Source organism: Ranitomeya imitator, chromosome 5 (assembly GCF_032444005.1).
Source record: "Ranitomeya imitator isolate aRanImi1 chromosome 5, aRanImi1.pri, whole genome shotgun sequence".
In the NCBI taxonomy this organism is placed as follows: Eukaryota; Metazoa; Chordata; class Amphibia; order Anura; family Dendrobatidae; genus Ranitomeya; species Ranitomeya imitator.
The window spans coordinates 113,226,250-113,249,734 of record NC_091286.1 but is presented as its reverse complement, the minus strand read 5'-3'; the positions used below and the strand labels follow the sequence as shown (position 1 = coordinate 113,249,734).

At 44.4% G+C, this 23,485-nt stretch overlaps 1 protein-coding gene across 1 annotated transcript in view; it reads right to left on the bottom strand.

Annotated features, from left to right (window-relative positions):
• HEATR5B (HEAT repeat containing 5B) overlaps positions 1-23,485 on the bottom strand; it is a 79,151-nt gene that overhangs the window by 20,272 nt on the left and 35,394 nt on the right. Inside the window, exons 18-31 of the mRNA XM_069769098.1 lie at positions 20,318-20,508; positions 19,821-19,980; positions 19,507-19,696; positions 18,805-18,974; positions 17,902-18,046; positions 15,197-15,376; positions 14,680-14,931; positions 12,531-12,712; positions 12,064-12,132; positions 10,156-10,335; positions 7,903-8,140; positions 7,336-7,590; positions 7,011-7,138; positions 54-198 (exon numbers count right to left, since the gene is read on the bottom strand). Of these exons, the coding sequence (XP_069625199.1) occupies positions 54-198; positions 7,011-7,138; positions 7,336-7,590; positions 7,903-8,140; positions 10,156-10,335; positions 12,064-12,132; positions 12,531-12,712; positions 14,680-14,931; positions 15,197-15,376; positions 17,902-18,046; positions 18,805-18,974; positions 19,507-19,696; positions 19,821-19,980; positions 20,318-20,508 (2,485 nt within the window). The remainder of the gene's footprint in view (positions 1-53; positions 199-7,010; positions 7,139-7,335; positions 7,591-7,902; positions 8,141-10,155; positions 10,336-12,063; positions 12,133-12,530; positions 12,713-14,679; positions 14,932-15,196; positions 15,377-17,901; positions 18,047-18,804; positions 18,975-19,506; positions 19,697-19,820; positions 19,981-20,317; positions 20,509-23,485) is intronic.

Here is a 23,485-nt window from a genome sequence, read left to right as displayed (position 1 = left end):
TAACAATCCGTATAACATGAAAATCACGTAAAACTAATGTTTTTTTGTCTTACTTTGAGTATTTCTTTGCTCCTGTAGTTTGTCATGCGCAGCTCGCACAATTTGCTGCACCACACTAGTAACAAGCAATTGCACAGAGGTTGGATTGCAGGTCAGTAGTAAACGATGTAGGACATTTAGAAGCTCCACTCCAATGACCTGGAATAGAAGACAGAAGCATATTTATGCCACATTTATACATACCATTAGTGTGGTTACTAATATGAGACCATGTGAGAATTTATCAGGAGCGGCGTTTTATACACTGGTCTGGCGGTAGATATTGTCATTATAGTGGTGGATCTTGTCACCTAACGGTAAGAACCCCACTCAGGGGCGTGGCCTGAGAGTCCATGTGAGCGGACGTGCGGCTGTGAGCTCCCGCCGCTGTATATTGTAAAATCCTGCAGAGCCGCTGCTGTTTGGTCCCTGCGGGGGCTTACTGGCTGCGGGGAGACTTGGAGAGGCCGGCGGTGCTGTTCGGTAGCGCTGGAACCGACGAACATGACCAGGAGACGGCAGAAGGACGCGGGAGCCGGGGATGCAGGCGCAATCCAAGATGGCGCCGACTTGAGGGAAAAGGCAGACAAGGAGAACGCCGCATGCAGAAAGCGCATGGAGGTAGCGGCAAAGCTCCAGCAGTTTGCGAGAGCGGAGGCCGCAGAGGAGGGAGCCGGAGCTGATACCGAAGAGGAGGAGGAGGAGGAGAGCCCAGCAGGAGAACATGAGGTACAACAGGGGAGAAAGGAGAGTAAAATGGCGGTGGCAGAAGGGGGACCCGAGGAAATGGCGCCAGAAGCTGAGCCTACCCTAAGAGACGTTTTTGCGCTAGTCTCTTCATGTAAACAATCTCTGACCATACAAATACAGGAGGTTAAGGGGGACACAGCCCAGATAAACGCAGCCATGCAGAAGATTGACAAACGTGTGGGGGAGGTAGAGGAGAGAGTGAGCACTGCAGAAGACCATATAGTGCAGCTGCAAAAAGCAGAGAAAAAGTTCACTCAAGCAATAGCTGAATTGGCTGCGAAAAATGAGGACCTTGAGAACAGGTCCAGAAGAAATAATATTCGCATAGTGGGCATCCCTGAAAAAGCTGAAGGGAGGAATCCAACGGAATATATTGAAAAATGGCTGTTAGAGACATTTGGAGATATGGCGCTAACAAAAGTGTTCGCGGTAGAAAGAGCGCATAGGGTCCCGCCGAAACCACCTGTCCCTGGAGCGAATCCCCGTACCATGCTCGCCAAAATTCTAAACTATAGAGACAGAGACATTATCCTGAGGAAGGCCAGAGACATGACGGATCTGACAGTTGAAGGTCAAAAGATTGCTATATACCCAGACTATTCTACTCTGGTGCAGAAACAACGGATGATGTTCACGGGTATCAAGAGACGGCTGAGGGAATTGGGTGTGCAGTATTCCATGATGTTCCCAGCAAGACTGAGGGTGGTGGCGTTTGATAAAATTCATTTTTTCCAGAAGCCGGAGGACGCTACCCAGTGGATCGATATTAATGCTAAAAAGCTTAAAGGAAAAGGAGACTGAAACTGTGGGAAGAGTCTGAAGTTGTTTACTTATCTGTCAGTTGGAAAAGAGTCATGTGATTGACAAGCCAAGGGGTATGGGGGGGGAAGAAGGGAAAGGGATGGTGTAATGGCTGCTGGGAAAGGGGGAGGAAGGGTTTGCGACATATTTTAAGTTTATGCAGACTTCTTGTGTGTGCAAATAATTCTAAGTTAAAATGTTTTGAGAACGTTATTTTTCAAAATGTCTGAAATCCTGTTATGTACAGTGGTGGGAGGAGGGTTGGGAAGGTAATGCCAAACGGAGTGTTCGCTATGGGCGATGATGCCCCACTCTTGGAAAGAGGTGGAATGGTTAGATATGAGGGGGGAAGGGTGGGAGGGGGAGTTGGGAGGGGGGGGGGGGGGGGAGGGTAGTTAGACAGCCTGAGCTCAAAATTGATGATACTTATAGTGAAGATGAGCCAAGTGATGGGGACCCGTTTTAAGATTTTGTGCTGGAATGTGAGAGGCCTAGGGGAGAAATCTAGACGTGCTGCGTGTTTGCAATATGCAAGAGACCAAAGGGCCTCAATGATATGCTTGCTGGAGACGCATTTGGTAAGGGAAAAAGTGGATGTTTTGAATAGACGATGGATCCAGAGGGGATATCATTCTACCTTCTCCACGTATGCAAGAGGAGTCTCAATCTTGGTTCCAGCGGGAGTTCAGTATGAGGAGGTGAAGGTATATGTGGACGTGGAGGGACAGTATGTACTATTACGGTGTATACTGTATGGAGTGATGCTGTGTGTTGCCGCGATGTATATTCCGCCTCCCTACTCTAGCAGGAAGATTAGAGAAGTAATGGAGCGAGTGGAAAAATGGGGACCGACACCGTTAATAATTATCGGAGATCTAAATAACATCTGTGATGAATATTGGGATAAAAATAAAAATACTCAGAATAGGTCGGAGGGACACATAACAACATTTGGCACCTATATACAGGAGATAGGTTTGATTGATCTGTGGAGGGTTAGACATGTGGGGGAGAGAGGGTACTCATGTTATTCACCGGCACATGCCACACTCTCTAGGATTGATATGGCTCTGGGTAACAGGATCTTGGACACACTGGTTGGGGAGGTGAGATATCTGCCAAGGGCCTTGTCGGACCATAGTCCAATTGAAGTAGAGGTTAGATTGGAGGGGGCTCGCTCGCTAAGTGGGAGAGAATGGAAGATTCATCCTAATTGGTTACAGAGTATTGAGTTGGAAAGTATAGGACGGGAGGTGGCGGAATTCTTTCTCTTAAATGATGGAAGCGCCGACGCTCTTACAATTTGGGATGCAATGAAGGCGTACCTGAGGGGACTACTGTTTAGGGACATTAGTAGGTGTAAGCGGAGGACGAGAGAGGTAGAAAAAGCGGCAGTTGAGGAGTTGAAGGAAGCAGAGGATGGGATGGCCACACTGGGAACCCCTGAGGCAGAGAGAAGAATGAAAAACGCACAAAATCATTTGGAAAAAATTCTGCTAGGTAAAGCTGAGAGGAAACGAGATTTCCAAAGGGTATTGTTCTATCAGGAGGGAGAAACAGTGGGACATATGCTGTCGGTAGTGGCTGCTGCTCAGAGAGGTTCTTCATATATACACTCTTTGGATTCTGCTAGTGGAGGTAAAATAACGGAAACACCTGAAATTTTGAGAGCCTTTGCGGACTTCTATGCAGATTTGTATTCCTCTCGGGTTGGTGAATCGGTCGAGGATGCACTGACTTTCTTGGAAGGTCTGGATTTGCCGAGACTGAGTGAGGCAGATAGGGAGAGCCTTGAGGCCCCTATCACTGAGGAGGAATTGAGTCGGGCATTGATGTCTATGGCCAATGGGAAGGCGCCTGGGGTCGATGGGTTACCCGCTGAGATCTATAAAGGGTTGGCAGAAGTGTTGATTCCTAGATTAAAAATGGTATTGGAGGAAGCTAGGTCTTGTGGGCGCTTGCCAGCCTCTATGAGAGAGGCCATAATAGTGGTCATTCCAAAGGAGGATAAGGACTTGGGGAAACCGGAGTCGTACCGCCCAATTTCTTTACTAACAATTGATGTCAAGCTTCTGGCCAAGGTGTTGGCTCTCCGCCTCTCTAGTGTTATTGCGAGTCTGGTGCATTCGGACCAATCTGGCTTTATGCCGGATAGATCAACGGCGATCAATTTGCGGAGGTTATATGTAAATTTGCAGGTAGAGTCTGATAACTGTGGTCGAAGAGTGATTGTATCGCTAGATGCACACAAGGCGTTTGACAGCGTCGAATGGGGGTACCTCTGGCAGGTGCTGGAATGTATGGGGTTTGGCCCGCAGTTTGTGGCCTGGATACAGCTGTTGTACTCATTACCATCCGCCAGAATTAGAGTAAATGGGGAGCTATCTCGTCCTATAGGGCTGGCTAGGGGTACTAGGCAGGGATGCCCGCTTTCACCCCTCCTGTTCGCGTTGGCTGTAGAACCTCTTGCTGCTAAGATTCGGCAGTCGGATGGGGTCCCTGGGTTTAGGTATGGCAAAGTAGAGGAAAAAATAGCGTTATATGCGGATGATGTTTTGCTGTTCCTGGAGGATCCAGACAATTCACTAAGAGGGGCCGTTGAAATTGTTGAGAGATTTGGTACTGTGTCGGGACTAACAATTAATTGGGATAAGACGGTTCTTTTTAGAGTGGATGACGTAGGAGAGAATGTGAGTGAGGATGTTGGGGATGAGAGGCTGAAGGTGGTTTCCCAATTTAAATATCTTGGAATATGGATTTCGGTGCCGGTGGCGGAGTTTCTGCAAAGAAATTTGACTCCTGTTATGGGGGTACTCAAGGCAAAGGTAGACGCCTGGAATAAGCTACATCTATCGGTCGTCGGTAGGGTAAACCTTATTAAAATGGTCCTTATGCCCAAAATTCTTTATGTTCTGCATAACGCACCAATTTGGATCCCTCGGGGGAAGTTCAGGCAGATTAATGCCCTCTTTAGAAGTTTGATATGGGGTAGACAATATCCACGTATTAGCTTGGAGACGCTTCAACGACCCAAGGAAGATGGTGGTTTGGCTTTGCCCAACCCGGAAATATACTTCCTTGCGGCCCAGAGCCAGCATTTGAAGGGCTGGGCGCGAGGGGCGTCATCCAGTGCAGTACAACAGCTATTGGAAGAGGTGACGGACCGACGACCGATGGCCAGGTGTTTGGAGGATGGCTCATTGGGCGCGCTGGGGAAAATATACCCAACCCTGTTCCTGATTCGTAAATTATGGAATAGATTAAGGCAGATTCGTGGGGTTACAGGGTTGACTAAATTCACACCGATATGGTCTAACCACAACTTAAAGGATTTTGAGGCCCTGGGAGGATTGATGGAATGGCAGAATAAGGGAATTTGCTTTGTTCACCAGATAATCCAGCAGCAGGAGCTGAAGTCCTTTTCCCAATTGCAGGAAGAATTTGGTTTGCGATCCACAGGGGAATATCAGTATGCGCAGATGAGACATGCCTTTAGAGCTCAGAATAAGAAGGCTGATATCAGGGTTCAAGATGATATAGTGTTGGAGTATGTGTGTGGTGAGGGTACTACAAGGGGAGTTATTTCCACTCTGTATAAGGACCTTATGCACACATTTCTGCTAGATTTCCCTATAAAGGCGAGAGCTAAGTGGGAGAGAGAAGTGGGGCCGATGGAAAATGAAACCTGGGAATCGGTGATGGAGTGGGTTCCGCGACTATCCTTGAGTGAACCATATAGGCTCTCGCAGCTATACATTTTGCATAGGGTATATAAATCTCCGGAAGTGTTATACAAAGCGGGATTGCGTGCCAATTCTGGGTGTCCGAGGTGTGCGAGTGAGAAGGCAGGAATATATCACATGATGTGGACGTGTCCGAGACTGGCTGCCTTTTGGGTGGTGGTTTTGAGCAGAGTTGAAGCAGCGTATAAGTGCAGAGTTGTTAGAGACCCGATAGTATGTGTGCTGGGATATGTGGAAGAAATTGGAGTTGACAATACTTGGAAGATTGCAATTGCTAGGCTACTCTACATGGCCAGGAAAGTAATAGCACGAAACTGGATAAACGCGGAACCACCTGTGAGAAGGGAATTTCTCCAATATGTTCAACATGGTCTAAAATTGGAAAAGGGGGTGTACAGTAAAAGGGGGAAAATAGAACTCTTTAATAAAATATGGTCTCCTTGGCTTGATTTGGATTGAGGAGTATAGGCGTCGTGTTTCCTAAGACCTGGAAGAGGATAAATTACAAGAGGCAGATAATGCCTCGGTGGGGTGGAGATTGAGACTGAGCTGTCTTATGGGGGAGGGGGGTAGTTGGGGTAATGTTGGGGTTTATTAAAAGTAAGAAAATGTGTATCTGATATAATGCAATGTAAATGGCATTCTGTTGTTCTCCTTTTTTTTTTATACTGTTAATAAAAATCTATTTAAATTAAAAAAAAAAGAACCCCACTCAAAAAAAATCAAGTAAAAGAGAACCAGCACGATTTTGCATGTTGAAGTAAAGGCATGGCCATAATGGCGCTGTTATACAGATTAAATAGATACCACATGGTGGTTGTTCTTTAATCAGCATTTGAAGTTTGATGTAATAAGATTTAGGGGTGAGATTGTGGGTAGGGTCTTCAGCTCCTTTCCAGCCTCTTTGCCTGCCAATGGTATCTGTATCTGCCTCATGTGTAAAAAAAATTGCACTGGGGACACAGGTGGCATTTGAGCAGATTGATCTCTCTGCAGTCTTAAAAAAAAAGGTTGCCAGCAGCGGCGCAGATTGACCTCCCGACAGTCATCAGTAAAGCTCCGTAGGTGGCAGCGCATGCGCAGATTGAGATCTCGGCTCAGTGATGTCCTTGAGAGATTAAATGGAGCCTCAATCTCAATCTGGGCATGTGCCGCCACTGGCGCCATTTTACTGAAGACTGCCGTGAGATCTATCTGCGCAAGCGCTGCCTGCAGCATGGATGTTGCCGCCACAAACTTTCAAACAGGAGGCAGGTCATTCACAAAGTGGTGACTTGTAATACAGACATAAGATATTGGAGGAGGGGCCGGGCAGGAGCCCAATTCTCTACCCGCAATCCTGCCCTTATGCACCTAAAGCTTATTACACTAAAACTTTAGATGTTGATTAAAGAACAACCACCATGGGAATTTCTTCACTAAAGGTATCTATTTCATCTGTATAACAGCGCCATTATTGCCATGCTTTTACTTTAACAGGCAAAATAGTGCTGATAGGTCCTCTTTATGGCCTATGAGGTTGTTGAGTTTGAGTCACGAGACCCTGGTCAGTCTGGACATCGGTGTTACTCAGTCCCTGAATGCCGAAAGTGTTAACTAGGCCTACGTTCAGCTTCTGACATGATGGACACAAAATATTGGGTAAAGCACATTGATTTGGAAATTATTAAAATGTACCTGATCTTCTGCTATGTGACTTCTGGCAAAAGAAGACTCCAAAAGAATATGCAGAGCCTGAAGACTAGCTGTGACATGTTCAACAGGTTCCTCAGGTCGAGGTGCACAAAAGAACTGAATGCTGATACCTGATGAGACACGTAGCACATTATTAATCATATTTAAATATTTTTATCCACTGAGCCATTATTTGGCGTTACTTTGTTTTTTATGGTGATTTTCCCTCATTTATTTTGGAAAAAAAATTTAGTTTTGCAGCGATTACAAAAATTGCAACAATAAACACGATCCAGCACTTAAATTTCAGGTCTTTATTTTCACCCACCCAAAATCAGATGCATTCTATCTTTGTTAAGCTCCATAAGTGACTTAGGGCTGGGCGGTGTACCCGGTGGCTGGTTTAGCGCTAGGGTAGGGTTACGTTTCTGAGAGCCCGTCACGGTTGCATCTTCTGCAGTCTGTGAATGGTTAAAGCCGGTGGAGTTGAGCCAGAGGGTCACAGCATGGAGTATGGGTGCCCAGGAGTTACGGTAATGGAGCCTCGCTGTGTCAATAGTTTCAGGGGTGTAAAATGCTCCTCCTGCATATTAACATAAAGAAATTCAGTTTTAGCTACAGTATCCTCAACAAAGCAAGGTAAAGAACAAGGCAAAATAATAAAAACATACATACGAGTTATCCATGAGGATGTGTGCACAGTGTAAAATTCACCACAAATGCACAGCAAAATCCACATTTTTTTCAAAAGGTTAAATCCGCAGTGAAATAAATTGACATGTTGCAAATTTGTACATACCCTTACTGCAGTGGGATTCTTCATATACCCAATTAATAGAAATGTCTACGCCCTCTCCACATTTACACTAAATTACAATGTGTGCATTGTACTCACCATCAGGAGGAAGCTGGCTGGCAAACTCTGGAGGCAGCGTGAGCAGCGCGTAGTCTTTCAACACCGCCAGCCACAACCGACTAAGAGAAGGCAGAGCGGATTCAACCAATGAGATCAGGCTATCTGGAGGAAGCTCATCTGCCGTAACATAATCGTCATCTTCATCATCATTTGTCTTCATGGCTTTGCTAGGTTTAATGTCACCTTCATTTTTAATAGTCATGGCCACAACATAGACCTAGGATTCAGAGTTAAAAAGGGATTTTCATTATGTTGCTCACACAGGTCAGAAATTGACATGGCGTTAATATCCTAAGTTTCGGTTATTTGATTAAAAGGGGCTTGTCCAGTGATTACAAATTATTGTTTCATGGACTCAGACTACTTAAAACAAAATAATAAAGGAGATGTGATACTCGTCTTCATCAATCCCTAGTGGCTCCTGTGTTGACGTTTGCCGATTTCCCTCTGGTCTGAACACAGAAATGGCCACTCAGGCAAGGATGAGGAGGTGGAGACCGGTGGGGAGTAAGGACGAGGAGGTGGAGACCGGTGGGGAGTAAGGACGAGGAGGTGGAGACCAGTGGGGAGTAAGGACGAGGAGGTGGAGACCAGTGGGGAGTAAGGACGAGGAGGTGGAGACCGGTGGGGAGTAAGGAAAAGGATGTGGAGACCAGCGGGGAGTAAGGACGAGGAGGTGAAGACCGGTGGGGAGTAAGGACGAGGAGGTGGAGACCAGTGGGGAGTAAGGACGAGGAGGTGGAGACCGGTGGGGAGTAAGGAAAAGGATGTGGAAACCAGCGGGGAGTAAGGACGAGGAGGTGGAGACCGGTGGGGAGTAAGGAAAAGGATGTGGAGACCAGCGGGGAGTAAGGACGAGGAGGTGAAGACCGGTGGGGAGTAAGGACGAGGAGGTGGAGACCAGCGGGGAGTAAGGACGAGGAGGTGAAGACCGGTGGGGAGTAAGGACGAGGAGGTGGAGACCAGTGGGGAGTAAGGACGAGGAGGTGGAGACCGGTGGGGAGTAAGGACGAGGCGGTGGAGACTGGTGGGGAGTAGGGACGAGGAAGTGAAGACCGGTGGGGAGTAAGGACGAGGAAGTGGAGACCAGTGGGGAGTAAGGACGAGGAGGTGGAGACCAGTGGGGAGTAAGGAAGAGGATGTGTAGACCAGTGGGGAGTAAGGAAGAGGATGTGGAGACCAGTGGGGAGTAAGGACGAGGAGGTGGAGACCAGTGGCGAGTAAGGACAAGGAGGTGGAGACTAGTGGGGAGTAAGGACAAGGAGGTGGAGACCGGTGGGGAGTAAGGACGAGGAGGTGGAGACCGCAGGGGAGTGGGTAAGAGTCTGAACAGGACATGTGGTAGATCAGTGAGTGTAAGTATTATTTCTATATTTTTTAAAGCAATTTAATCCTTTTTAAAAATATTTATCATAAAGGGAACATAAAAATATTATTTTTGAAGGGCTTGCCCACTACTTTGATACTGATGATCTATCAAAGGTAAGGTAATCAATATCAGTTCGGTAGGGGTCCAACATCCAGCACCCCAATTGATCTGCTTTTATTAGCTGTGTAGGTAGTCAGATGTAAGAAGTGTGCGGAGCGGAACAGCACAGCTCCATACACGGTTTATTGGTCATTGCTGAGAACTACTGCTCAGTTTATAATGAATGCCATATATGTGAATTGTGCATATACACATGAGGGAATTAGAGGATTCACTTTGGGACACAAATATTCAATGAACAAACTTCGTTAAACCAGAACATACAATTATTAGCAAAACTATTTATTTTTCCCCTAAATAAGATCTTCAAAATAACTGATATGTGATTTAAAGTGGTGAACTTAATACATGCTGCTCATGGATTGCACATCATATGTCAGGTATTGGCTATACGACCTCAACGCAGCAGCGTTTCAGAGAAAGACACATTTTTTTTATAACCGCTGGGGACTCAGCAGCACAAGAAACTAGTCAGAAAGGTGGGCCCCTGGATTTCCCTCGCCCACTGCCCTAGCAGCGGATGTCTATTAAAAATATGAGTTAAACATGGCTGAGATTGTACAACTTGTGTCTGATATCTGCTGCCATGGATATCTGCTGCCATGGATTTGCAGCATATATCAGATGTTAAATATTCTTTAATTTTAAATGTAAAAAAAAATCACTATGTCCCAAAAGACGGTAAAAAAAAAAAAAATCCAAGACATCTTATGTCATAAACTGGTTAAAGAGGAAGTACAGACCTCTGCCCAAGCTTTTAATACAGCAAGTTTCTCCATAGTTATGGCGCTCTCCCGGTATAGCTGGCTGGACGAGCCTTTCCCAGCTTGTGCTTTATCCAACGAAGAAACTAAAAGGTTGTGCACTCTACGAAGATCATTCAGGTCACTGACCACTTTGCTCCCTATCCAGGCACTGCACACCTGACAAAAAGAGCACAAATGCTGCTGCAGTAATTCCAAAAAGATCTAGTCCTCCATATACATACAGTCATGGCCAAATGTATTGACACCCCTGCAATTCTGTCAGATAATACTCAGTTTCTTCCTGAAAATGATTGCAAACGCAAATTATTTGGTATTATTATCTTCATTTAATTTGTCTTAAATGAAAAAACACAAAAAGAATTGTGCTAAAGCCAAATTGGATATAATTCCACACCAAACATAAAAAAGGAGGTGGACAAAAGTATTGGCACTGTTCGAAAAATCATGTGCTGCTTCTCTAATTTGTGTAATTAACAGCACCTGTAACTTACCTGTGGCACCTAACAGGTGTTGGTAATAACTAAATCACACTTGGAGCCAGTTGACATGGATTAAAGCTGACTCAACCTCTGTCCTGTGTCCTTGTGAGTACCACATTGAGCATGGAGAAAAGAAAGAAGACCAAAGAACTGTCTGAGGACTTGAGAAACCAAATTGTGAGGAAGCATGAGCAATCTCAAGCTACAAGTCCATCTCCAAAGACCTGAATGTTCCTGTGTCTACCGTGCGCAGTGTCATCAAGAAGTGTAAAGCCCATGGCACTGTGGCTAACCTCCCTAGATGTGGACGCAAAAGAAAAATTGACAAGAGATTTCAACGCAAGATTGTGCGGATGTTGGATAAAGAACCTCGACTAACATCCAAACAAGTTCAAGCTGCCCTGCAGTCCGAGGGTACAACAGTGTCAACCCGTACTATCCGTCGGCATCTGAATAAAAAGGGACTGTATGGTAGGAGACCCAGGAAGACCCCACTTCTTACCCCGAGACATAAAAAAGCCAGGCTGGAGTTTGCCAAAACTTACCTGAAAAAGCCTAAAACGTTTTGGAAGAATGTTCTCTGGTCAGATGAGAGAAAAGTAGAGCTTTTTGGGCAAAAGCATCAACATACAGTTTTACAGGAGAATAAAAGAGGCATTCAAAGAAAAGAACACGGTCCCTACAGTCAAACATGGCGGAGGTTCCCTGATGTTTTGGGGTTGCTTTGCTGCCTCTGGCACTGGACTGCTTGACCGTGTGCATGGCATTATGAAGTCTGAAGACTACCAACAAATTTTGCAGCATAATGTAGGGCCCAGTCTGAGAAAGCTGGGTCTCCCTCAGAGGTCATGGGTCTTCCAGCAGGACAATGACCCAAAACACACTTCAAAGAGCACTAGAAAATGGTTTGAGAGAAAGCACTGGAGACTTCTATGGTGGCCCAGCAATGAGTCCAGACCTCAATCCCATAGAACACCTGTGTAGAGATCTAAAAATGGCAGTTTGGAGAAGGCACCCTTCAAATATCAGGAACCTGGAGCAGTTTGCCAAAGAAGAATGGTCTAAAATTCCAGCAGAGCATTATAAGAAACTAATTGATGGTTACCGGAAGCGGTTGGTCGCAGTTATTTTGGCTAAAGGTTGTGCAACCAAGTATTAGGCTGAGGGTGCCAATACTTTTGTCTGGCCCATTTTTGGAGTTTTGTGTGAAATGATCAATGTTTTGCTTTTTGCTTCATTCTCTTTTGTGTTTTTTTCATTCAAGACAAATTAATTGAAGATAATAATACCAAAGAATTTGTGTTTGCAATCATTTTCAGGAAGAAAATGAGTATTATCTTACAGAATTGCAGGGGTGTCAATACTTTTGGCCATGACTGTATGCAAGCAGAATGCATCTCCATACCTGGCAGGCTTTCGCTACGATGTCTGAGGGAGTGTCCTGTGAAAATGCTGGACGTAACGCAGCCCCCACCTGAGGATAAAACAATCACCATGTTAGAGAGCGCATGCGACATGTTTTTGCAGTCAATCAGGACAAAAAAACGTTGCTTGCAACGTTTTTTTGTCCGTCGGGTCCGCTTTTTCCGACCGCGCATGCGGGGCCGGAACTCCGCCCCCTCCTCCCCGGAACTTACAATGGGGCAGCGGATGAGTTGTAAAACTGCATCTGCTGCCCCCGTTGTGATTTTACTTCACAGCATGCGTCGGTACGTCTGCCCGACGCACTGCGACGGGTCCGTACCGACGCTAGTGTGAAAGTAGCCTTACTATTTCTCAGTAATGAGATTTGATGTAGTGTTCGGTATGAGCAAAATAGAAGAATGATTAAAGATGAGAGCAAGGGCATCACACACTTCAATCCTGACTTACATTGGCCTGATACTGTTCCAAGATTACATGTCCCGGAAACTCCGGCTCCGGAACGGCAGCAAACCTCTTAATAATATCCTCCAGGGCTTGCAAACCAGCCATCCTCAGCTGATTACTGTGATCTGTAGCGGCCATAAAAGCCATCCGAATAAGGTCAGAAAGATGTAACACCAAAGAGTCACCTATGAAATAAGCCAAAAACAAGAGGTTTAACTTAACTGGTTCATATGTGGGTAATTTTCAACCTTAATGACCAGACAAGGTCCACAGATTTCTGCTGGGCCGCTTTAGTGATTATTACAGTTTTCCCTCAAATGAAATCTATTCAGTTCCTTTTTTGAGACTGATACAGTTTATTTCAAAGCCCTAGTTTGCCAACCTTGTGGATAATTTGACAAAGATAAAACATGCAATTTTGCCTTGATGCACAGGAAATTTTATGATCACAGCCTTGGGATAACTGTCAATGCCCAGAAAATTAGATCTTTTGGGCTGGAACTCTACTTAGAAGTCCAGGAAAAATAAATCTTTTGCACTCCCAGTCTAATATCTTGCTTCTCACGTGCTTTCCTTACTAAAATGTCCCTATGTTTTATAGTGGAGGGAGGATTTTGATCAGTACAGGCTGAGGCGGTTTGTCCGCCAGCTCAGGTCTTGTAGACCTCCATTGCAAACAAGGGAGTGATTACCTTTTTACTGAAGATGTCCATTAACCATTTTTCCAAAAAACTGTCATGGTTCTCCCTTCCACATTCTCAGTTACCCCAACCAGTTTGATGTTATTACATCTTTGGCAATTCTCCAGGTCATCCGCCTTAGCTACCAAAGCCACCACAGGTTGTGTATGGTTTTTAATGTCTCTACGGACCAGAAGAAGAGCATCCTCCACCTCACTCACAAGGAACCTTCTGGACCTTCGCGGCCATAATTTTTTGCACACCATGATGACTTATGGAAGTAATTTCCTGAATGTTGGAAGTCGGCCAGTGACTAACAGTCCTTCTTCCCCAGCATATTACTGCAGGTCATTATATCACTATGGTCCGGATTCCTCACTCCCAGCCCCCAGAAGACTTCTGCTCCCGTATAGGCCCCTTCACACTAGTGCAATCCTTATTTTACAGGATCAGCAAAATGGCACTAAGACCCAGGGAAGCACTCCCGGTTTAATGTGGCTCCATCGGGAAAAAAAAGAGAAGCAGATTTGCGCCCGGATAAGAGGCTAATGACCATCAGAAGCACGTGCAGACTCGGCAGGACTCGCAAGTATGGCAGGGAGTTGTTCCTAGTGCACTCTCTCCCTGCAGAACCAGATCCAGCACTAATGTGGCCGCCGTACTCACAGCAATACACGCCAAACCACATCCCCAGGAAGCTCACTGGGACAGAGCTGCAATTCCGCAATGCTCAGTCTTAGCCTCCCACCTTCCAATGCGTCCTGACCTTTAGAAGATCAGCGATGGTGTGGGTTTCAGCAGCATATTTAGCCAATGTAGGGTCAATGTAGGGTAACTGGGTAAGGGCTAGGGCTACAAGTAAAGCTGGCATAGATATTTTTCTATTTATGCTGTGCATCCTGCAAATAGTGATTCTAATGGGACATTCTGCACATGATGGAGCTGCCACAGCAGTTACAAGGAGCACGGATTGGATCTTTCCGCAGTAAGAGCAAATGTGGGTCCCAGCATGGACATCCATGAATCAAGTGTTCTCTGTGATGCCTAAAGAACGCGATACTATCATACAGTATCTTACGCTGTACTGTACTTGGTTGTGCGGTAAATTGTGTTAGAGACATATATTACACACTGAAAGTGCTGCTGGAAGACGGGCGATATCCTCCTGTAGACTGCAGCTTCTTAGAAGCAGGTGCAAGATTTCTGCAGCAGGAGCAGGGAGGACAGTGAAACAAGCTTGTCAATCAATCTAGGTGGGTGGGGATAGAGAATGCAGCCTGAAGACACGCGGACTCATAAAAACTGGCAGTGTATAGCTGGACTCAAAGTCATTCTAGGTTTGATTTGCAAGGTACCGTAAGTACACCATGCTCATCAGGGCTCGGTGATAAATTCCGTGATGTATACAGATTATGGGACAGATCCTATTTGATGTTAAAAATGAAAATAAAAACTATAAAATGAAATCTTACTTTTAGGATTTTTCATTTTTAAGATCCGAGCAGCAGCTAAATCAAAGTGTGGGTTATTAGCATTTTCACAAAGCATGATAATCCGGCAAAGACAATCTGCTGCAAATACACGAGTGGCCCAACGAGGGGCTACAAATGGTTTGGATTTGTCATCATCTCCCAGAGTGGTGAACATGGTGTCATCATCCATTTCATCCTTTTTTTCAGTATCTTCGTCCCTTACTCCAGCTACTAAGCTGGTAGTGCCTACGTCTAAGAGAAAAAATAACAACAACAATGTTAAAACAGATAGAAAAATACTTAAAAAAAAACAATATAAAAGTATAAAACAACCTGAAGATGTATTACAGGTTTTTAAATAAAAGATTAAATAAAGTATGGAAATTCTGCACAGTTCTCATAACCATGAGCCTTTTAGTATTATCTATGAGGAATAAGTAGTCTTCATCACTGAATAATGGCAATCATCTGAAATCCAGAATCAATTCATAAAACAAGTACAGATACAGATACATACCGCTGGTGGCTGCCAGTACATCTTTGCACAGCAGCAACCAATGAGACAATTTGTCCACTGCCAAGGAAGACAACATGTGACCCAATGTGTCGTGTATATCTGAGCACAGTTTGCGGTCAGTTTCCCGATCCAGCATTCCAAACAACACTCCTTCCAAGCCCGTGTCTGTTATGTTGATATCTGCAGGGAAATATAGGAGGTTTGTCCCACACAAAGTACATGTTAATAAATAGATCTTGCAAAAACTTGTTCCACAATTGGATGTATTAAAAAATGTTCTTGTCTTGAGAATTTTTTAAATGAGTCCCTGCTATGTACTGTGTAATGGATGCGTCTGAACGTGCAGGATCTAATCATACCAAAGCTCCTGGGCCTGGGAGAAAGCAAAAGAGTATACAGACAGGATTAAAGCCGATCCTTTCTGTGAAGAAACACATTTTTTCTCCCTGCCTGTTTTATCACAGGAGCAAGTGTTTCTGCCGCATCGCCAGTACTCTGAGCTCATCAGTGTCAGTGACAAAGGAGCTTGGCAGCAACCAAAGCTTCTACCTGACTTGATTTAGGATGAGTTCAGGGGACTGGATATATGGCAGAAACAATCGGCACTGATTTTATTCTATTTTTCAATGGATTTGAACAGACTATAGGTAAGATTAACCCCTTCACGCCATGGCCATTTTTTTGTTTCGTTTTTCCTTCCCTTCTTCCCAGAGTCATAACCTTTTTATTTTTCCGGCAATATGGCCATATGATGGCTTGTTTTTTGCAGGATGAGTTGTACTTTTGAATGACACTATTGATTTCACCATATAGTGTACTAGAAAAAAAGTGCGATTCCACAATTGTTTTTGAGGTTTTTTATTTACCACGTTCAGTATATTGTAAACTGAACCGGGGGAATCATATTGTAAGAGTACAGAGTTACCAAACATGTCTAGTTTATTCTTTTTATTAAAGTGGTGAAAAAAATAAAAAAATATGTATGACAAAAAGTATGTGTGTTTGTTGACATTTTCCAAGACCGGTAATGTTGTCATTTTTTGAGATATAGGGCTTGGCAAGGGCTTAATTTTGCGCCTTGAGTTGTCGTTTTTATTGATACCATTTTGGTGCAGATTCGATGTTTTCACAGCCGCTTATTGCATTTTATTGCAATGGTTCGGCGGACAAAAAAACAGGATTCTGGTGAGTACATTTTTTATTCTCAATACGCTGTGCTTGAATGCAGTGACACCACATATGTGTATATACGATACGATGCACTTTATTAATCCCGGGGGAAATGACGGTATTACAGCAGCAATACAAACAGCAGTACATAAACTATTAGGACACAAATCTTGCACAGGTATACCAACATTACATAACAAATAAATGTGGGTAGTTCAGGTATATAAGTCACTGTTAATTGACATTAGTACACCAGCAATCAGTCGTTGTCTACCACCCTTGGGAAACTATTATACATCCCCATAGCAGTAGGTACAAACGATTTCCTGAATTTCTCCTTCTTACACCTTACTAGGATTAGACGGCTGCTGAATGTGCTCTTCTGCTTCAAGAACAGCTCGTATAGTGGGTGTGTATTATTATTGATCATTATAGCCCTACACTTCTTCTGAATACTATCCTCCAATACCTCCTCAAAAGAGTCCAGATGGAGGCCAACAGCCGCGCTTGCCTTCTTGATAAGTTTGTTGAGCTTCTTAGCGTCAGCTACTCGCACTCTACTGCCCCAGCATATGATAGCAAAAAAGATGGCGCTTGCCACAACGGACTGGTAGAACATTTCCAGCATTTTACTGCACACATTGAATGACCTGAGCTTCTGAAGAAAGTACAGTCTGCTCATTCCCTTCTTGTAAACCTTTTTCTGTATGACACCTCCAATCGAGTTTACTGTGAAGGTGAACCCCCAAATATTTGAAGCTCTCAACAATCTCAACTTCCTGGCCAGCAATATTGATCGGTAAGTAATCCTCCTTTTTCTTTCTAGAACTCACCACCAACCCCTTGGTTTCCTTTACATTTAGTTCTAGACAGTTAGTCCGGCACCAATTCACAAAGTCAGAAACCACCCTTCTATATTCCTCCTCCCCCCGGCCCCCCAAAATGCCCCCTATAATCACTGAGTCATCTGAGAATTTTTGGAGGTGACAAAAATCTAATTTATACTGAAAGTCAGCTGTATACAATGTGAAGAGGAAGGGCGACAGCACTGTACCCTGAGGGGCTCCAACACTGCTCTGTACACTGCCAGATACCACCTCCCCCACCCTTACAACCTGCGGCCTGTCCGTCAGGTAGTCGCTTATCCAGTTCACCATCCCCTCATCTACCGCCATATCAGTCAGCTTATTACCTAGTAAGGGCGGCTGTAAGGGTACTGTAACGACAGGCACGGGGACCCTCTACAGACCCCTGACTGTCAGGATAACCTATCGGCGCCCCCTTGAGCCTTGATGAAATTCCATTCGTTTTCTTTTTTGTGCATGAGAAAAACTGATAAAACACAGATGATAAAAACTGATACACTGACCAAACTCAAATGAAACACAGATCAAAAATACTGATGACAATCTTTGTTTTTTTCAAGTACAAAAACAATGAATGTCTGAATGAAGCCTAACTTATATTTTAATATTAAGTACGATTTTAAATTAAAGTAAAACAGATACGTGATAATTTATCACATTTCTACTTACTGATGCCACTACTTTCCTTGTCTCCTGCATTTTTAGCAAGATTCATAGCATATTCGCATACTTCTGCTGCTTCTCTCTGGGCCAGCTGCCTGAGACAAGCTACAGCCGCACGTCTCAAGAGCAGATGAGAACTGCCCAAGTGAACCTAAAACAGAAATTATTATATTTAAGGGTGAATTCACATACAGTGGTTGGACTTAGATTTTTGCAAAACTGTATAAAAAATTGCATTTGTTGTACATTTGTTGTCCTAGTTTAACTGAAATACGTTAAAGGGGCTGTCACTACTCAGACAACCCCTTCTGAATCCCTCTGTTTGACCCCAATAAAATAATAACACTTATACTCACATCTGGTGCGGATGTCCTTCCAGCAGCACCAGAACTGGCTCTCCCAGGGATAGCATGACATTGTTATTTCACGTAATCCCTGTGACCAATCTTCACTCTCCTCTCCTATGAACATAATTGATATACAGTGGAATTGAGAACTGCGCCTGCTCTCTCACTTCCTCCACATGTCTTGATTTGTCCGAAGAAGAGGGCAGTGAAGCAGTTGCGGATTGGCAGCAGGGATCGCGTGACAATGTCATGCAATCCATGGGAGACCCAGTGCCGATGCTGTTGGAATGGTGCTGGCAGTGAGTATAGGTCTTATTACTTACTGAGGGGAAACATAGAGATTCAGAAAGGGTTGTTCAAGTAGACACCTTTACAATAAAGTATTTTCCCCCACAACCACTTTAATGCATTATTTCCTCTATTTTGAGTCATGGTATGGAAAGTTATTCCAATTTTATAAAAAAAAAAAAATGAACAAAACAACTTAGATTATATCTAAGCACAGCTTCTATTTCTATAAATACCCTTATTAAATTATCATGCTATGAAAATGTAAACTTACACAGAGACAAGGGACCAGACTTGACAAGTTGACGTGACGAGGGGCAAACATATGAAGCTGCTGAAGGCAGGAGATGGCAGCAGCCTGGACTAGTGAGTCTGAGTGATCCTGCATGATTGCACAGCCCACAAGACACGACGATCGAATGGTAGATATTGTTGGTCCGTTGCCTATAAAGGAATATCCCTTATTATTATTCTATTATATAGTAGCTGCAAAAAGTACAACCAATTATCATAAAACTTTTGTTTGGATTCTGGATGGGAAAAAAACCCAAAAAACTATAAGCAAGAAATGTATTACCTCTTCATTTACATCCCATTACCTGTTACGATCATGACATCCCAAAAGGTATTCTCAAATTATAAAGTGATGGTGTATTGCTAGGATGAGGGAACCAAAGTCCTCAACCGATCCAGTGACTGGGGCCACAGCGCTGTTGTCACATCATATGCCCTTTTTAAATGTCCCTGCACGGCTTGAAGGAGGGAACAGTTTCCAATAAAGCTTTGTGGCTGAGGGCTGAAAAGTAAAATAGTGAAGTGGCCGCAGTACTACATCAATGCTGTGGCCTTTCATTCTCTGGATCGGTGGGGTCCCAGATGTTGTACCCCCACCAACCATGGAGTAATGCATTACTATTTAAAATGAAAATTCCCCTATGTGACTGGGCGATCTGCAGACCTCCTATACCACAGTTACCTTGCAGCTCCGGACCCACAGTTGTTATGATTGCGCCCAAACATCGACCCAGGCACTGATGCACTTCTGTATGTGAGGGAGGGACCGTCAGCAGCAATGTAAGCACTAAAGAAAGTGTTGGCTCCACATAACCCCGATACATCGGACCACTAGAATCCACGATTAGTGCAAGTGAATGGAGAGACCAAGTCTGGGCACAAAATTGAAAAAAAGTTTCTAAGCTGAAGATCTGCAAATTTCTTATTATTAACACAATGGATACAATGAAAACATCAAGTCACATAATCAAGAACTTGAAAATGATATTTTCTTACCTGAACTTCTGGTGAAGTGCCATCCTGAGCAAGTGCCAGGAGAATGCTGACGCTGGTCTTCAGATGCTGCCCTGATCCAATACCTCCAACATACCGATGCAAGCAGCCGAGCGCAAGCGAATGGCCCGTTCTGGATACCACATCCCGAGCCGACTTCAGCCTAGATTAGTAAAACAAGAAACCAAGATGGACGGTATTAACAATCATACTTTTGAGTATAATAAACTCTAAAAAACTCTAAACTCTAAAATAAAAGATAAGACATTTAGTAGAAAAACACAGATTACGGACCACTTCAATAAAGATAATGCCAATATGTCATAATAACAATGTGGGTCCTTGTAATTTGATTGTAATGATGGTGCGGGTCCTTATAATATGAAATAAATGTATGCCCTTTACCATATGAAAGGCAATGCAGTTGCAATAATTGCTCGAATAAAACCCAGAGTCAGTTCTATCGCTCACTGCAGATCCCCCAGACCTCACAGACTCACTTGTCAAAGCTAAATTGAGCCATCCTGGCAATAAATGAAGCCTCTCCAACCACTTGAGCCATTCGGCCCAAGGCCTCTCCAGCGGCACATCTCAGGATAGGATTAGGATTATCCAAGGCACCCATGACCAAAGTCAAAGCAGATTTTCGGACTTCTTCTGGACCCAGTGAGCTTTTGTTTTCTGCCAGACCCTAATCATAAGAGAAAAAGGCATATACAAGCTTTACGATTCAATATTGTTATAACATCTAGTATTAAAACCTTTACTAAGAAATAATAGAATCAGTGGATACTCCATGATATATAATTCTGGTGGAAACTATAAAAAAATACTTGGGCTAATTAAAAAAAAGATTTGGGTTCTTACTGTAAAATCTTTCTCTCAGAGCCTTCATTGGAGGGCACAGGAAACCATGGGTGTATGCTGCTGCCACTAGGAGGTTGACAACAGGCAAGAAAGAAAAGTGAGCTCCTCCTCAGTAGTGTACACCCACCGACCGGAGCCAAGCCGATCAGTTAGTGTGAAAGCAGTAGGAGACACGACCTAAAATGAAAATAGATTGCTCCAACAGAAAAAGCTAAGAAGGTGGGTGCTGGGTCCCCCAATGAAGGCTCAGAGAAAACAATTTTACAGTAAATACCAAAAATCTTCTTTTCTCCATCGCTTCATTGGGGGACACAGGAAACCATGGAACATCCTAAAGCAGTACCCTAGAGAGGGGAGAGAAAGACTAAGAAAAAATGGAAGATTGGCAGGGAAACACCAAGGTTACTTACCGGTAGCCGGTTTTTCCGGAGCCCATGACAGCACACCTGAGAGAGGGGATCCGCCCAGTCAGGACAGGAAACCTACTGAAATAAAAGGGCGGTACCTCTCCCTCACTTCAGTTGGTTTTCAGAGCATGAGAGGCCCCCTTGGTTAGTTCACATGGCAATCTACCACCACATTATAATAATAACAACAAAAAACACCCAATTAAAAGTGCGCACCAAAGGGTGAAAAAGAAGGGAGGGAATATACAGGTGCTGTCATGGGCTCTGGAAAAACCGGCTACCGGTAAGTAACCTTGGTGTTTTCCCGTCTCCCATGACAGCACACCTGAGAGATTTTTGGAGAAAGGAACACCTTAGGGAGGGACCACCGCTTGCAGCACCCTTCTACCAAAGGTAAGGTCAGTAGAGGAAGATAAATTCAGTCGGTAGTGTTTAAAGAAGGTAGACGGTGAGGACCAGGTAGCGGCCTTACATATCTGATCAATCGATACCTCTGCTTTTTCAGCCCAGGAAGTAGCCAAGGCCCTGGTGGAGTGAGCCTTGATGCCTTCAGGGATCGGAACGCCACATGCAGCATAGGATAAGCTAATGGCCTCCCTAATCCATCTGGCAATAGTACCTTTGGACACCCCATGACCTTTCCTGCTACGCTGGAAAGCTACAAACAGAGACTGAGCTTTCCTCCACTGATTGGTTAAGGATATGTACTGTAACATAGACCTCCTTACATCAAGAGTATGAAACCTTTCCTCACCTGGATTTCTAGGATTAACACAAAATGAGGGTAATACAATCTCCTGACTCCTATGAAATTTAAGAACTATCTTAGGTAGATAAGCCGGATCTGGTCTTAGAACCACCCTGTCGTCATATATCTGAGTGTATGGAGGACAAAGGGATAGGGCTTGCAAGTCACTCACCCTACGTGCGGATGTTAAAGCTACCAATAGCACTGTTTTTAGAGTGAGAAATTTTACCGATAACTCTTGCAAAGGCTCAAAAGGACTTTTAGTTAGAGCATCTAAAACGAGATTTAAATCCCAGGGAGGAATTTTCTGAATTACTACAGGTCTACACCTACGACATGATTTAATGAAACGGGCTACCCACTTAATGGAGGCTAAATTACAATGATATAAAGCTCCTAACACTGATACTTGAACCTTAAGCGTATTGGTTGCCAACCCTAGTTGTAAGCCTGCTTGTAGAAACTCTAAAATAGCACCCACAGGAGCCTCATCCGACAAAGGTTGTCCTAAAAACTCTAGAAACCTCTTCCATGTCCTACCATAAATTCTCAATGTAATCGGCTTCCTACTTCTCAACAGGGTGGAGACTAGCCCTGACGAGAATCCCTATCCGCTTAGTAATGCCCTCTCAAATTCCAGGCTTCCAGATGGAAGCCCTTCACTTGAGAGTGGTATACTGGTCCCTAGGTAAGCAGGTCCGGAAGCTCTGGTAGGATCCATGGATCAGTTACCGACATTTGTCTTAGGAGAGAAAACCATGGTCTTTTCGGCCAAAATGGAGCAATCAGAATCACTCTTGCCTGCTCCATTCTGATCTTCCTTACTACTACCGGAATTAATGCTATCGCTGGAAACACGTAAGCGGGGCTGAACTTCCACGGTATTTGAAGGGCATCTACTGCAACCGGGTTCCCCCTCGGGTCTAACGAGCAGAACCTCTTCACCTTCCTGTTGTGAAGCGTGGCAAATAAGTCTATTACCGGTTTGCCCCAGGCCTGCACTATTTGTTGGAATACCCTGGGATTCAGCGACCATTCTCCCTGTCTTAGCTTTTTGCGACTTAAGTAGTCCGCTTTCGTGTTTTTGACCCCCTTTATGTGCAGAGCTGTGAGGGACAGTAGGTGAGATTCTGCTAATTGAAGAAGCACAGATGTTGCCCCCATAAGTGAAAGGGACCTCGTTCCCCCATGATGGTTGATATAGGCTACTACTGCGTAATTGTCGGACATAACTCTGGTATGACGACCCTGAAGGATAGGAAGGAAATGTTTTACTGCCATTTCTACAGCCCATAACTCTTTTATATTGGATGTCTGATGTGTTTCTGTATGGGACCAGGATCCCTGTATCGAAAGGGTCCCTAGATGTGCACCCCATCCTGTACCACTCGCGTCCGTTGTGATCACGTTTTCTATCGTAGTTAGCCACTGAACCCCTGAGCTCAAGTGATCCCTTACTGACCACCAGACTAGGGAATCTCTGACGCCTACTGAAAGGTGAATTTTTCCCTCCAAACGCCCTTCTAACAATCTTTGTGTTGACAGGACCTCCCACTATAATTGCCTTAGGTGAAACTGTGCCCATTTTACAGCGGGAATACAGGATATTAGTTACCCTAGCAGGGACATCGCTTTCCTCAGTGTCA